The sequence below is a fragment of the Amblyomma mixtum genome, chromosome 3 (genome assembly GCF_055824585.1).
Source record: "Amblyomma mixtum isolate Tamu chromosome 3, ASM5582458v1, whole genome shotgun sequence".
Taxonomy (NCBI): domain Eukaryota; kingdom Metazoa; phylum Arthropoda; class Arachnida; order Ixodida; family Ixodidae; genus Amblyomma; species Amblyomma mixtum.
The window spans coordinates 162,176,692-162,190,759 of record NC_143014.1 but is presented as its reverse complement, the minus strand read 5'-3'; the positions used below and the strand labels follow the sequence as shown (position 1 = coordinate 162,190,759).

Here is a 14,068-nt window from a genome sequence, read left to right as displayed (position 1 = left end):
GTATGCGTCTCCTTCTTGGAGGCATGCAATAGGCTGGCTAGCAGATCGCTTGCAGTGTTTTGCGGCACGTGGTATTTTTGTGTGCTGAAAAACTTGAGGCCTCATAAAACAGAGCAAAATCAGGGGCTACTTGGTGTCTGGCTATGTTTTCCTTACTAATAGGAAAACTCAAGGCCTCTAGACTAAATGTACTAACTTTTGCTGGGGCATCTGCATGCACTTTGTTCTGTGGGTCTTAAGGTTTGAAAACTGGTACTGACACCTACCAAGTGAAGTATGATACGACTGCTATAATGAAATGTTTACTAGTATTTTCTAAATTGCAGCACTTTAAACGAGCTTAGTATTTGCACTACTAAGACAGCATAGAGGAGCACACACTACTTGCGCATTACATATGTAACATAATCACAAATTGACAAGAAGCTTGGAAGTTGTGCTGCTTCTTGCCACAGATCCCAAGCACAGTGCAAAATGTTGAGCTTTAACTTCATAATAAACTAGTGCAAAATGTCCACTTAAGTCAATACATGTGCGAGCACAGCTCTAAATACTGGTAGAGAAAAATGATATGGATCTTCATCGCCTTCGTAGTGGTGCTCATGACTGTTTGCTACGTTTTAAAATGTGTTACACAATTCGGTGTGGATTGTTTCTAGTGCAATGTACACTTACTGTACTAAAAAATTTTGATCTTATCTAAAGTGGTTGTCAGCAGCTATTTTAGCTTTTTAGTGCTACCTTCCAGTCACCATCATCATATGACATTGATTCATTGATTTAAAGTTTTACAGTATAGTATTTAACTTTTTTCCTTATAAAAATCTGGAAATTCGTTACTGGAATAGGATATTGCTGTTCTGTGGAGACCTGCAGACAGCAGGCTTGAACTCCATTTAAGCTGAGATTTTTCCAAATTGTTTAGGCTTTTTTTTTTCTTTCTCTAGCACGGTATGCTATCATTTAATAAGCCCTCAAAATTATTGCATTGTAATTCTGGTGCCCTTATGTCAGATGTAGTTTGATATCTGGCAGGTTCCAGTTTTCTGCTGCACAATGCGAGTGTCAATAACTCAACAGCTGAACTCTTGACTATTGCTGCCTGACACTTGGGAGGTTTGTATTAGTGCATGGCTTATGCAAATCTCTTATGGCAGCTGGTTAATCTCATGGTTTCTTCACAGATTTGTGCCAGTTTTTGTGTACAAAGTGTAAATGAACAGTATTGTACCTTCCTGTTTTGTTACTCTCAAATAGCTCAGAAGTCTTCTAGCCTGTCTTGTTTGCAGCTGTGACAGACTCTAGTCTGGCACATTGTGAACGCAACAATATCATTGTAACAGTGCATGTTAGTGGCATTAATGAACGTGCTTACTTATCGTGGCAATGATGCCTGGGGAGATCTTGTGGATAAGCTTAGGTGTTCCAAGTTTTGATTTCGAAGCTTAGGCATTGTGTGACGCACTGTGTGGTGAGGTAGTTTACACAATTAAGACCTTTCCTCTTGGTAGGAACCCTGGAGCCTGAGCCCAGTAAGTAAACAAGCACGCAAGTACACCAATTGTGGTTCCATCATTAGGTTGCTTCAGATATTTTGCCATGGAAATTAAGCTGATGTGCAGCTGGCATTAGTCATCACCGCTGAGCAGCAGTGTAATGGCTGTAGCCGAGCGCTGCTCTCTCCAAATATTTGGGGCACTGTGCTCGAGAGCCACAACTTGCATGGAGGAGCATTTGTGGCTGCTTGTGGCTGTGGCTTGGGATGGCTTCTCCAGTAATCGCTGCCGTATTGGTTATGTGGCTGTAGGTGGCAGCACTGCTATGCCCGGTACGTCAGGCGGAACCTGCAGGGTGCCCCTGGATGAGGCAGGCCTGCTCTGGGACGGCATCTGCTTGGCCTTCCTGCTGATGCAGAAGCGACTGTTCACCTCTTACTATTTTCACCACCTCATCATCGAGATCTTGGCTCAACAGCAGCTGGCCTCACGGGGAGCTGAAATGATACACGAGATCCAAATGAAGGATGTGCAAGTAAGTCCTGGCAGGCGTGACATTGTACCACATAAATTGATCTACGCACGAGTGATACCATGTTTCACTGTGCTGGGTGCACTGGGCACAGTAAGTAAAAAATAACTTTAATCATGTGATAGCATTTAGGTTATTGTCTCACAAAAAATTTCTGGCTTGTCTGTCGTGAAATTCCCCGATTGGTCGAGAGAGGTCACGTGACCTTGCGACATCACCACAACGTTCTCACCATGGAAAGTGGCAGTTCAATTAATTACTGGTCGCAAGAGGTTGCTCGGAAAGGATAACCTGGGTCACACAAGCCCCACTGATGGCCGTGTTGGAAACAGCCACCTGCCTGGGCAGTGGCGCATCGGTTAGCGATGCACCACTATGCCAGTAGTAGTATAAGGACTCCCTGCGATCTATGAATGCGATTGAGAGGGTTGTGACATCACGTGACCGCTAGTGGAGCAATCATAGGACACTGCCAGATTTGGAAATTTGCGGACCCCCAAAATTTTAGGAGTTGGCAGAAAATGGATTAAGGTGTATTGGTGGGTGAATTATTCTAGATTAGTTGGTTGGATTCATAAAATCCCTTATGATAATTCAATGGAAGGTATTTGAACACTCCAAGAGGTGATGTCTCATGCATACCATATAAGGACAGTGAAATCAGTTCCAACAGGATTTTTGGTGGGGAAATCACAAGAATATTAGACACCGTCGCAGGAAACCTAAAGTTATCGCATTTTCTTCTTTAACAATGTGGTCAAGAAGGCTCCCAAGTTTTTTTTGTGGCAGAGTTATTCACTGCCACTTCCTTGTGATCCCCGTCAATGTGCTTAGGTTCTTGGCCTGCGAGACTAGGTGCTTGCTCTCCATTTCCGAGCAGCACTTTCTTCATTGGTCGTGAGTGGCTTCACTTTAGTTTTACATTATATTTAATAAGGTTCAGCATTAATAGGTGCTGACATTTCCTGGACACCACATGTTGCATGTTCACCTTTGCTAGGGTGATGTCCTGAATTAAGGTCCCATTCTGGCTGTTAGCAGTGTGTTAAATTGAGAAAGAAAAAAATTTTGTACCTTGAAATACGTCCTTTATTTTTTGTTTTCTTCGATATTTAAGTATTTTTGGTTATTTTTAATACTTATCACTGTCTTTTCTGTTTTATCCTAAGCAACTCAGCATTTCAAACCAAGAGCACATGGTGCTACACTGCTGGTGGAGGGAGTTGGGGCTATGCTGGGCCTAAACCTGGCTAATTAAGGTTGAAAAGGACACATACCACCTCCTTCCACAACACACAAGAGACACTAGAGGAGGTTCATCAGCCCGTCGGCGTTGTGCAGAGAAGGCTGCAGGAATTGAAGCAACAATATAGGGTTTATGTCTTCATTTACAACATGTAGTATATACAGGGTCTCTATGATTGTCACAGTGTACTGTTGAAGGCTCCCAACAAAGCCACTAAACAACTGCTGACCATTGAGAAGGCTAGTAAGAGAGAACTTACGACACCAAGTCAGATGTACTATCGTGCTCAATATGAGTTGCAACGCGCGGTCATCGACCGGGGCTCGTTCCGTGGTGTGCCTCCTCCAAACAGTCGCTCGGAATTCTGGGAGAAACTTTTTCCTGAGCGGGGGTGCTGTTGTTTCCTGGAACAGCAGTTTCCCCCAGAATTCCGAGCGACTGTTTGGGGGAGGCACACCACGGAACGAGCCCCAGTCGATGACCGCGCGTTGCAACTCATATTGAGCGCGATAGTACTTTGCATAGAGGTCCACGCACCTAACCTAGCTGCTTAGGGAAAGCATAGACAAGAAACCTTAGGCAGCGAGGCCCACCAAGCTCTCTCCTAGCATAAGAGAAAAGGGGTTCTTCCAATGAGAGGAGGTGCAGTGAAGAAGGGGCATCTGAGGAGGAGCAGTGAGGGACTGATGTCAGAGGGCTGCTAGGGCAGCATCATGACAAAAACAAGTCCCATGATAGTTTTTTGCACATAGGTAATTTTTTTTTTTTTCACAAACTTATGTGGATGGAATAGTTTTTAACTGAGTTACTAAAGCTAAGGCCCCTAACTTTCTTCAATGGAAAATTTTAAATTTTGCAAATTGAGGATAAAGAATCAGCGAAATTCCATGGGAGTTATAAAGTAATGCTTCAGAATACACCTCGCATTATATGCAGAACCAAGGTACGAATATAGCCGGAATTGTTTTTTTCCCCGAGCTTTTCAAGGCAGGTAAAGCAACCTTCGCCATTTGGCTTGAAAGCCACTAGAACAAGCCATTTTTTTTTTAATTACCTTGGGACAAAGTGGGTGCTGTGAAAGTGCAAAGGCGCAGGTGGTTATAGATATCGAAAGAAGGATGTGCAGGTTGTTTACAAAGAGAAGTCACTGAAAGAATTGATTGGAGTAGGAAAAGCAAAGAAGGACAAACTAGCACAGGACTGGGCAGCTTGTGTGGCAGGGGCACAGCAGTGACAGTGGCCACTGCTGCATGGGAGGCTGCATGCATTTAAGTATTGGAGATTTCGCTTCGCTCGATTGTGGTGCATGCACCTGAAGCACTGCCTCTCAGATAACATCAACATATCAGCTGCTTCCATATTAACGCGATAGCATTAAGAGTCCCATTCAGTGGCAACCCTGGCATCGTTGGCATGTCAAGAAAAGCAGATGGCCCACCTGTTACCTAGACCACATGACCGTGTGATGTCATCACAACCTGCCTATCGGATTGTGAGCAAACTGCCCACCTTGGCAGGTGGCAGTTCAATTAAGGATTGGTCGCAAGAGGTTGCTGAGGAAGAGCAACCTGGGTCTCGCAAGCCCAACAGGTGGCTGTGTTTGAAGCAGCCACCTGCCGGGGCAGTGGTGCATAACTTAACCACTGCACCACTATGCCAGGAGTGGTATGGGGTCTCCCCACGATCTGTGAATATAAAGTAGAGAATCACCATTTACACATATGTGGGCATGTAGGCAGAACCCAAGCGGCAGAGAAAGAGTACTTGCGCGGGAGGGATCTCTTAATGCTATCGCATTGCACTCTTAAGAGTAGGTTAAGCATTATGTGGTGATCGGCGGCAAAGAAAGAACAGTGTCAGTGTCTGCGAAGTGATATGGAAAGAAGACCCCAGGCTGCTGAAGGGACCGATTAACGCTATCACATCATACCCTTAAGGCGGGGCTTAAGTGTCCCCTGAAGTTTTTTTAGATTGTTGTCTGTTTTTTGGGGGTGGGGTGAGACCCTTGGCTGTGGTTGGCCTGAACAGTTGGAGATTGCATTATAACTGTAATAATATTTCTTGTAAAATTCTCTGGAGTTCTCAAACTCCCCCTTCATGTTACATTCTGTTATATTCATGCTAATGAGGTAAAATAGCCGTTTATCCGTCCTACTGTCGTTTATATTGATGTTCACAACAGCAGTAGCATCAGAAAAGAGAATGTGACTGCTAACACACAATTCCTCAAGAAACGTATAAGTCTGAGGAATCGCAAGTAAATAGAGACCTTAACTATGACATGTTAGAAATGGTTAAATTTAGCAGTTTGTGGCTTTTGCTTTGAACTGCCTCAGTAATGGATATTTACAAGGTGTGTGATGATTTTCTTTACTTTGTGCAGGAACAAAGAGCTGCTGAGAGAGACATCATGGAAAAGATAAAGCGCAAGATGGACAAAATACGTGCAAATCAACATAAGGTTAGGGCTGGTGAATACGTTGAGCCAGAGACACACTTTCAGGGTAAGTGGTTTTGCTTCCCTGACATGAAACTTTGAGGAAGCTTTGTGAGTAGTGCAAAACTATAAAGCGACCCTGTCCATTACTATAATGACAATTATGGGCAAAAATCATATGAATTCACTGCAGATTGCTTTAAAGCACAAAGAACTGACCATTTAATTATGTCTGCTTGATGGTGGTTGGTCGAGCTAGGAGACGGTTTTTAGATAGGGCAATGCTGTTGGGGATTGAAGATTTCTTTTTGCAGCTAACAAATTGACTTCTTGTGCCCGTAACACACATTCTTGACTGAAGTAGATATTGCACTAGCATATATTCATTACCATGCAAAATATGCCATCACCTACTTGTGGCATGTGGTATTGTGGCTGAGTGGCCTAGCAGAACAAGCAAGTTTGAAGCCTAGCATTGCCAAGGAAAACTTTTTTCACCCATCATGCACCATAACTACAATTGTGGACTTGGGTGGATGGGTTTGAACCGTTCGTGGATTTCTTTGAATCGCAACACTGCACTAAAGAGCAACTGCAGAGGTTTTAGAATTCTACGCTCTTAAAGAGGTTGAATGTATGAAACTTGCAGGGGAAGCATGCGTAGTCTTTTTGCGCTAGAACAAGCCACAATAGCATCCAAGCTTCTCTGCACTGTGCAACACTTGAGTACAGAGAGAACCGTTGAAGGTAAAGCCCTCAGAGCATTCAATGATGCATGAAAATAGGTGGTTGAAGGCACCAGAAGTCTGAAATCAACGTGATGTTATCACCGAGCTTCTCTGCACAACACAAAGCAGCTGGGACAAGCCCTAGTGCGAACACACGAGTACGTGGTCATGCTCTTCGGAGGGCCACTGCGTCCGACATGGCCACTCACTGAAGCAAAGTTGTAGATGATGCTAAGCACCACCTCCAGGTCCATCTTCTCTTGTGGCACTTTGCTGTGATAAGCGTCAGTGTCAGACGGAGTGGCCCTCCGAAGAGCACGACCACGCACTTGCATGTTCGCTCTAAGAGTAGACGACCCTGTACATATTTGTGGGTTTAATCAGCGATAAAATAACCATTTGAAATGCTGGTGTACAAAAAACCTAGAATGCTTTACCTACAAGCTACATACATTGGAATCCTTGAATCTTGTCTGATTCTCAAACAAGTGCTGCAGTGCCCCCTTAATGCGAAGGCAGTTTTTAGCATTTTCCACTTATTTTATGACCACTGCCTAATTATGACCATCACTAATGTTTCATTGAAAGTAACCTTTTTATGTATGTGTCTTTTAGAGCTCTTAAAATAATGAACTGCAAGGTCTCATAACACGTCAAGTTTGCTAAATGTGCTCTTATTCTAATCAAGAATTGTCATTTATTTATTGTTATTGCGTACCTCTTTGTTTTTTAGTGTTCAGTACTTACGCTGCATTTTTCTTAAACCCAGCTTTCTTCCACTCTGGGCACATTTTAATTTTTGTTCGGTCTGTCTTTTATGTTATACCATTCTATTACTGCCAGTATTAAATTGGTTAAAAATTTGTTTACAAAAATGTCATTTGTTCTGGTGGTTCAAAGCTATGTGTTTTCTGCTTTTTGTGTACGTAGTAGTTGAATTAAATTTGTGCAACATACGTGAATTCGTATCCTGCTCTTATCAGCCCTTTGTTGAAACGTTTTTTGAGCTTCACTGTTTCATTGAGATTGAGTTGCCCAGTTAGTTTATACATATTGAGCTCATGTACTCATGCTATGGCTTTTTGTTTGTGTCATTAAATATGTTCAGTGTGAAGCTGATGTAGAAAAATCAGTTCTGTTTAGATTCATATTAGTGGTGCCTGGCTTCAGTTTAATTTTGTTGCAGCAATACTAGAAGTTGTATTTAGGCTTATTTTGGTTCAAACAGCCTTTATTCTTCTTCAGTTAAGTCTTCTTTAATGGTGGTTGCAGCACAGTTCTTTCATTAAAACCAAGACATTAGCTGCTACCAAGTGGTCCATATACAGTAGTAGTACTTGCTGACCATGCTTAGAGCCTGTGAAGAACAGATGCTCTGTTAGTAAAAAGAAAGCAGCATTGGGCTTTTCCACTGTGTGGGCCAGGCTTCCATTGCACACTAGCTAGGGGAAAAAAAAACTTGCGATGAAGTTCTACTGCGTACTAGTGGCCTCTGCTGTGACTTGCCTCGGCGATTATGGGAACTCTGAATATAACTCCATCCAATTTTCATTCTTAGTAAAAATTGATTCTGTGGCTTTTTCTTGGCGTACTAATGTTTGTTCATCAGCTGAAGACGCATTTATTGCTGAGAAAATTGAATTAAAATATTTTCTGGTCACTTCATTCAAACTCGCAATGTTTGCACCAAAAGCGACTCCATGATCACTGTTTGCAGGTGATGGCAGTGTAGCCTAGCCTCTGAGATCCTAGCCTCTGAGATCCTAAACGCACTTACAAATAGCACTTATGCTTAAAACATGCACTAAAACCACGTGCACAAAAGCGACTGCAGTGGACGTGGTAGCAGGCAGAGACCTCCGCACCCCTCCATTTGACGCGGCATACATTGGAAGTTTTCTGGAAAATGAGACACTGCCTTGCCCAAGTGAGGCAATTCCTTGCACAAAGATTATGGGCCTCCTCAATTATTGCAGAGGTGCATGGCTGATTATTTTCAAATCGGCATAAGATCTACCACGAAACTACTAGCCGCGACTTGAGTCAGCCAAGAATTGGCAGTCGAACCGTCAATGAGCACATGCATGGGCATCTATGACGCCTGTTTGTGGAGTCCGCGCCTTTTACCATGCGAACAAGCATGCGCTACTCGGAATGTGCAGGCCACGTGCCTTGTGGCCTGCTTCTAATGAGGACGCATCTTTTGTGGCTTCAGCCTTCTTCCTTGAAGCAATGAGACAAGCAAGTTGCAATGCGTTCTCGCAGGGAGTAGCAAACACCTGAGCGGACATTGCAATAGGACAAGGGTTGCGCGATGCCGCTCTACACCATTGAGGAGCGTTCTTTCTGTGCAGCAGTTTAGACGCTTTGTGTGACAAAGCAGCAATGCTTCGAATTGTACTCTAAAGGGTAGCTTAAGCATTGTCCAAGTTTTCTGCCTCAGTGTATTGCAAAATCAAGCTGCACTCAAATTTTGCATTAGGGAGTACCATAATGGTTGGTAAATTTTTTTGTGCTTTTATAGTTTATATCTTATACTCATGCAAAGGCGTATATTGAAGAAAAACCAGCACACAAGACAGAACGAAGAAAAGGAGCGACACACACAGCACTCCTTTTCTTCGTCTAGTCTTGTTCACTGGCTTTTCTTCAATATGTATCCAAACCAACTAGCCCAGCTCACCTCTCTTCAACACATAAGGGCTGCAGTTTTTTTAAAATTCGGTTGTGAATTTTTCTCAATTATCAAGTCCAAAACGGGGTGCAGCCCATACAGTGCGGCCCTTACACAAGATTATATGGTAGAAGTTCCATTTGCAGTGAAAGTAGTGTCTTTGTCATTAGAATGCAGTAATGTATTGATACAGGCCAGCTTGAATTTGTCTTCAGTTGAATTTGTATAAAGCACGATTTCACCACCACTGTGTGACCACATTCAGGATCATTCAAATGTGAAATCTGACGGCATGTTGAGGGAAGGTTGACACACGTGGCAACATTTCAAATAAAACAGTAGGATGCTTGTACTTTCTTTTATCATATAATGACTCAGGAAAAGTGTTTGGCTTTAAATTAAACAGATTTAATTGGTACTCTGCTCATAAGAGGCATTTCTGACTTCACATGGTTATTCTGTCGTTGCTGATATCACGACAGTTGTTTTGCATTTTAGCTCTAGTAAACCATTAGCATCGTTCAGAAAGAAGCGGCACGAATAAAAAGGGACAAAACCGGGTATGCGACAGGCACAGACTCAAGAAGATCCAGTCCCATGAGCTTGTTTGTCTGTGTCTTTATTCACGTAGTTTCTTTGTTAATAATGAACTACCAACTTGCCCAGCAACATGCTTTTTTGAACTGTTGTCATGATGTAATGGCAGTCCAGCAAGCAGGAAGATAGTGAAAGGCTTCCATACAAACTCTTTATTGGGCGGACTTGTGCCCACAAACAATTGCACAGTTCGACTATGGCGGTAGCATAAGTGTGCTCGGTGGTCATGAAACATTGGCGGCCGCTCTCAGCTGTGCTCAGTTTAAAGCTGACTGTGAACTTTTGAGACACAGCGTGCGAAGTAACCGCTACAGTCTTGAACAGCATAGCATCGGTTCCGCCCGGCTGCGATCATTTGAGATAAATCTGGTTTCATCTTGCGTCATAAAGTGATAAAGCCACATGTTGGTGGCATTGATCATGATCTAAACATTACAAATCTTTGCGGCACTGCCATTAGCATTTTAGTATCATTGAATATTAGGAAAAACTTGCTGTTTTAGTTGAAAGGTGTCTGTAAAACTGAATGCAAATATTACCATAAAACAGTCTGAAAAGGGAAGCGACCCTCACTCTTCATTGTCTTGTTCGTTTATATTTTTTTATTTTTTCAACACTGTGAATTCGGAGTTTCTCTTAGTTTCGTGAAGGCATTATATGCATGGTATAGCCCACAGAATGTTTTTATGTTTTGTTGGTTTAGTGTGTTCAGGTCATCAAAATGTAGCTTTGGTACTTCGGAGCACCTGATGCTTTATTTTTTTTTTGATGATGACTTGAAAGGAAGACGTAATGCTTGTTCCCGGGTCAACAGGGATGGCACATGGGCTGAGAAGTAGTGCTCGCGCAGTCTTATTTTGTTGCACAGAAGTTAGTAGAGTAGGTGTGGCAAGCAAAAACTCACCTTGGCACAGCCCCTTTTGAAATTATTTCACGATAAAGTCGGAATACTCTTGCTTTGCAGTGAAGCTCTTAATTCGTGTTTTGGTTTATTACTTTGACAAACACTACAAAGTGGGCAGTCATGTGCCCACATTTCTACAAGACACAAGAAAATATCTGTTAAAATGAAGCCGGGTAGGCAAGCTTCATTTTAACAGGTCACTGTAGCCGGGTCAGCAGCCTGGCCAAAGTGACTAGTGAATGAAACCATTTGTAACAAAGGTTCATAAAGTCCAAGCATGATTTCCGTTTGGTCACCTTTGAGATCATGATGCTTCATTTAGGTCTCGAACTAGCCAGAAAGCTTTTTTTGTGGTGCTAGTTTTGGTATCATTAATTGCCTCATGCTCATCACTTTGGTGGCAGGGCCTACCAGCTTACAGTGCATATTGATATCAGCAGCAGGACAGTGAGAAGTTTCATTTTGCATATTTTCATTCCTTGTTCAATATTATTCACCCTAGCCAAGAAATGTGGGAGTAGTGTGTAGGTTTAGCTTATTAAGTATATATACTAAGTGGGTGTCTATATGATTGCACATCAAACTGGCTGAAAATTGAGAAAAAACTGTAGCAAGATAAAAAATAGCCCCCTCCCCTTTCCTGTCATGAAACCCCCTGGTGGTCTGCAAACAGAGTACTCCACCCCCTACTCGACCCCTGCGGGGGGGCAGTCTCTACTGGAAGAAGAGCCTCCTGTGGGTGGGGGTGAGTCTCCATCCATGGGGCAGCTGACAATGTCACCTGTCTCAGCGGGCTTCACTGCCTACCTGGATAGCTACATGGAGCCCCGGCTGTCAACAGCCGGGCAGCCGCATGTGCGGCTTGCCAGCGTGCCCCGCCCTTCAGCCGTTGCCCCAGAGCGGCGTCAGGGGTCCAGCCGCCGCTCATCACATTATGCGTGTAAAGCTGGCCTGTCCTTAGCTGCCCGTTTGTGCCTGCCTGCTTTGCGTGATGACTTCTCAAGACAACTGCTGCATTGAGCTCCACAAGTGAGATGCTATAGGCCAGCATATTCTAAGAAATAAAGAATGACAGCCTTTACTCCACTGACACTCCACTTTCCCCTGCATAGCAGCTCATGTTGTAGTTTATCTATTTTTGGTAGGAATCAGCACACCATACGGTGGAGATAGATCATCAAGTTTTACATAACTAAGCTTCAGCGCTCCACTGTCGCCCCAGTCACATTCTGTAATTGTTTGATGCAAACAGGAGAGCTTTGCTTTTTGGTAATCTAGCATTTATCTTTTAAAACCGAAGAGGCAAATCAGGTTTTGCAGCTTCTTGGTTTGAGGAGTCATCATGTAAGGTCTAGAACTTGTCAGGCTTTTTCTTGGTGTTGTAGTTGTGCACACTGTTGTGACCTCATTGTGTGGTGCTGCGACCTCTGCGTTTGGTAGGCATTATCTGTCTTGTGGCTTTGGGCTGTTCCATGTTGGGCTTTCCTACTTTGTTGTCATAAATACTTGTGATCCTAGTACAAACAGCTGTTCACTGCTGATATTGTTCCTATTAATGACTCCTGCTAGGAAGTGGGTGCTTCAGGCAATGCCTGTACTCCTCACAGCATGTTTGCTTTTGGCTGTTATGAGATTGCAGCTTCAGTTGGCAGTTGATGTGCACCCAACGAAGCTTGTTGCTCTGAACTGGTTACAGCTGCTCGCACAATTAGCACTGCCTGCACCGCTACCTTGCAGTGCTAGACACTTCCGAGTAATGCTTTGCTGTTTTCCTTGCAGCCATACGCTCTGGTGACTACTATCTTTTTGATGACTTTGCTGGGATGGATATTGATCTAGACCTTGATGTTAAAAGCCGGAAACCTGCAGAAGAGGAAGATGCAGATGTCAAAGTCCGTGGCATCAATGCTGTGAGTAGACATATGGGAATGAAAACTTGCCTGTGCAGGGCTGTGTGTGTGGTGCTGCATATGGACTGTGTGGTGATGGTACAGGCATGAAGAGTGCTGCTCACTGGCATTGTTCACTGGTGACTTTGGCAAAACAGGTATTACTGGGGCATGTTAGAAAGGACGTGCTGAATTTGAGTGAGGCTACACGAGGTGTGTTTACAAGAAAGTTGATGCACACCAACTGCTATACTTCAGCAATGAATGCTTCCTCTGCCTTTGTAATGTTAGTGCTATATGCACCTCTAAACCTGCTTTCTTTCATCCTGTCCTTCTATTCTAACTACTCTCAAAAAGTCTCACAGTTGGGAATAACTTCTGTTTCAATTTCTTTTGCTCGAATCGCATGGTGGTTGCAATATAATTGAAAAACTTTTTGTGTGGTTTGATCACAAGACACTCGGTGCTTTAACTAGTCTTTTTTATAGATCAACAGACGCATACATTTTCTAAACTGGGATGTTACACAGAGAGTGGGATTGTATACACGCACTCAGGTGAGCCTCTTTAGTCAAACAAACTCATAATGCCATGCAGTCTCATTCAAGGAAGCATACTCTTGAGGAGCACTCAAAGAATCTGATAGTGAATCTTCAGCTATGCTAATAACTTGAAGCTCATATGGATTACTTGTAATACTATAATGTGTAATACTAGGCCGCCTTGTGACTGTACAGAATTGACTTTGCCTTCTGAAAATTATAGATTTTATTTTTCATTTTAAAGGGTCAGCCTGCCCCTGTTAAAGCTCATGTATTTGGAAGTAGCACTGTGCTTTGAAACCTATCCGTCTTTTTTCCTTCATGCACTGGCACTCTCTTTATACCTATGCTTAATACTAACTGGCTTTCTTGGTTGCCTTGGCTCTGTACTGCGCACAGTAGTTATTGCAATTAACTTTTTACTGATGCTAAATTGCCACAACTCTGCATCTGCGTCTTTTATGGCTGCTAGCCAGTCAACTTCACAGTCAGGTAGAAGACAGATTTGTAGCATCTTCAGTTCTCAAATGCATGTAACATGCTGTAGTAGTAGAAACTGTGGCTTAAGACTAGATATCAGGCAGAGCTGAAAAAAAATGAGACTGGAAAGTTGTTTCAGCTCAGAGTCTATGTACTTATAATTTAGAACAAGGTTTAAACAAAAAATTTTTGCAGATGAACACATTTCTTCCTAATTCCTAATTTTGTGTTTGTTAAATATTGTATGGCTGTATTAATATTGGTAAGCATACTATGGGCTCATCCAAACCCGCCGCAGTGGTTACAGCGCTCGGCTACTGACTCGAAAGACGCGGGTTTGATCCCTGCTGCCACGGCTGAATTTTGATGGAGGCGAAATTCTACAGGCCCATGTACTGTGCGATGTCAGTGCACGTTAAAGAACCCCAGGTGGTCGAAATTTCCGGAGCCCTTCACTACGGAGCCCTCTTGGCCGATGTGTTGCTCTAGGACGTTAAACCCCACATTTCACAATTTTTTTTTACAAAAAACTATACTGCAAGA

General features: G+C 43.1%; 1 protein-coding gene across 2 annotated transcripts in view; it reads left to right on the top strand.

Annotated features, from left to right (window-relative positions):
* Piezo (piezo type mechanosensitive ion channel component) overlaps positions 1-14,068 on the top strand; it is a 154,865-nt gene that overhangs the window by 87,189 nt on the left and 53,608 nt on the right. For both annotated transcript variants that reach the window (XM_089581740.1, XM_089581739.1), the window contains 3 exons: positions 1,808-2,031; positions 5,658-5,778; positions 12,394-12,524. In XM_089581740.1, the coding sequence (XP_089437866.1) occupies positions 1,808-2,031; positions 5,658-5,778; positions 12,394-12,524 (476 nt within the window). The remainder of the gene's footprint in view (positions 1-1,807; positions 2,032-5,657; positions 5,779-12,393; positions 12,525-14,068) is intronic.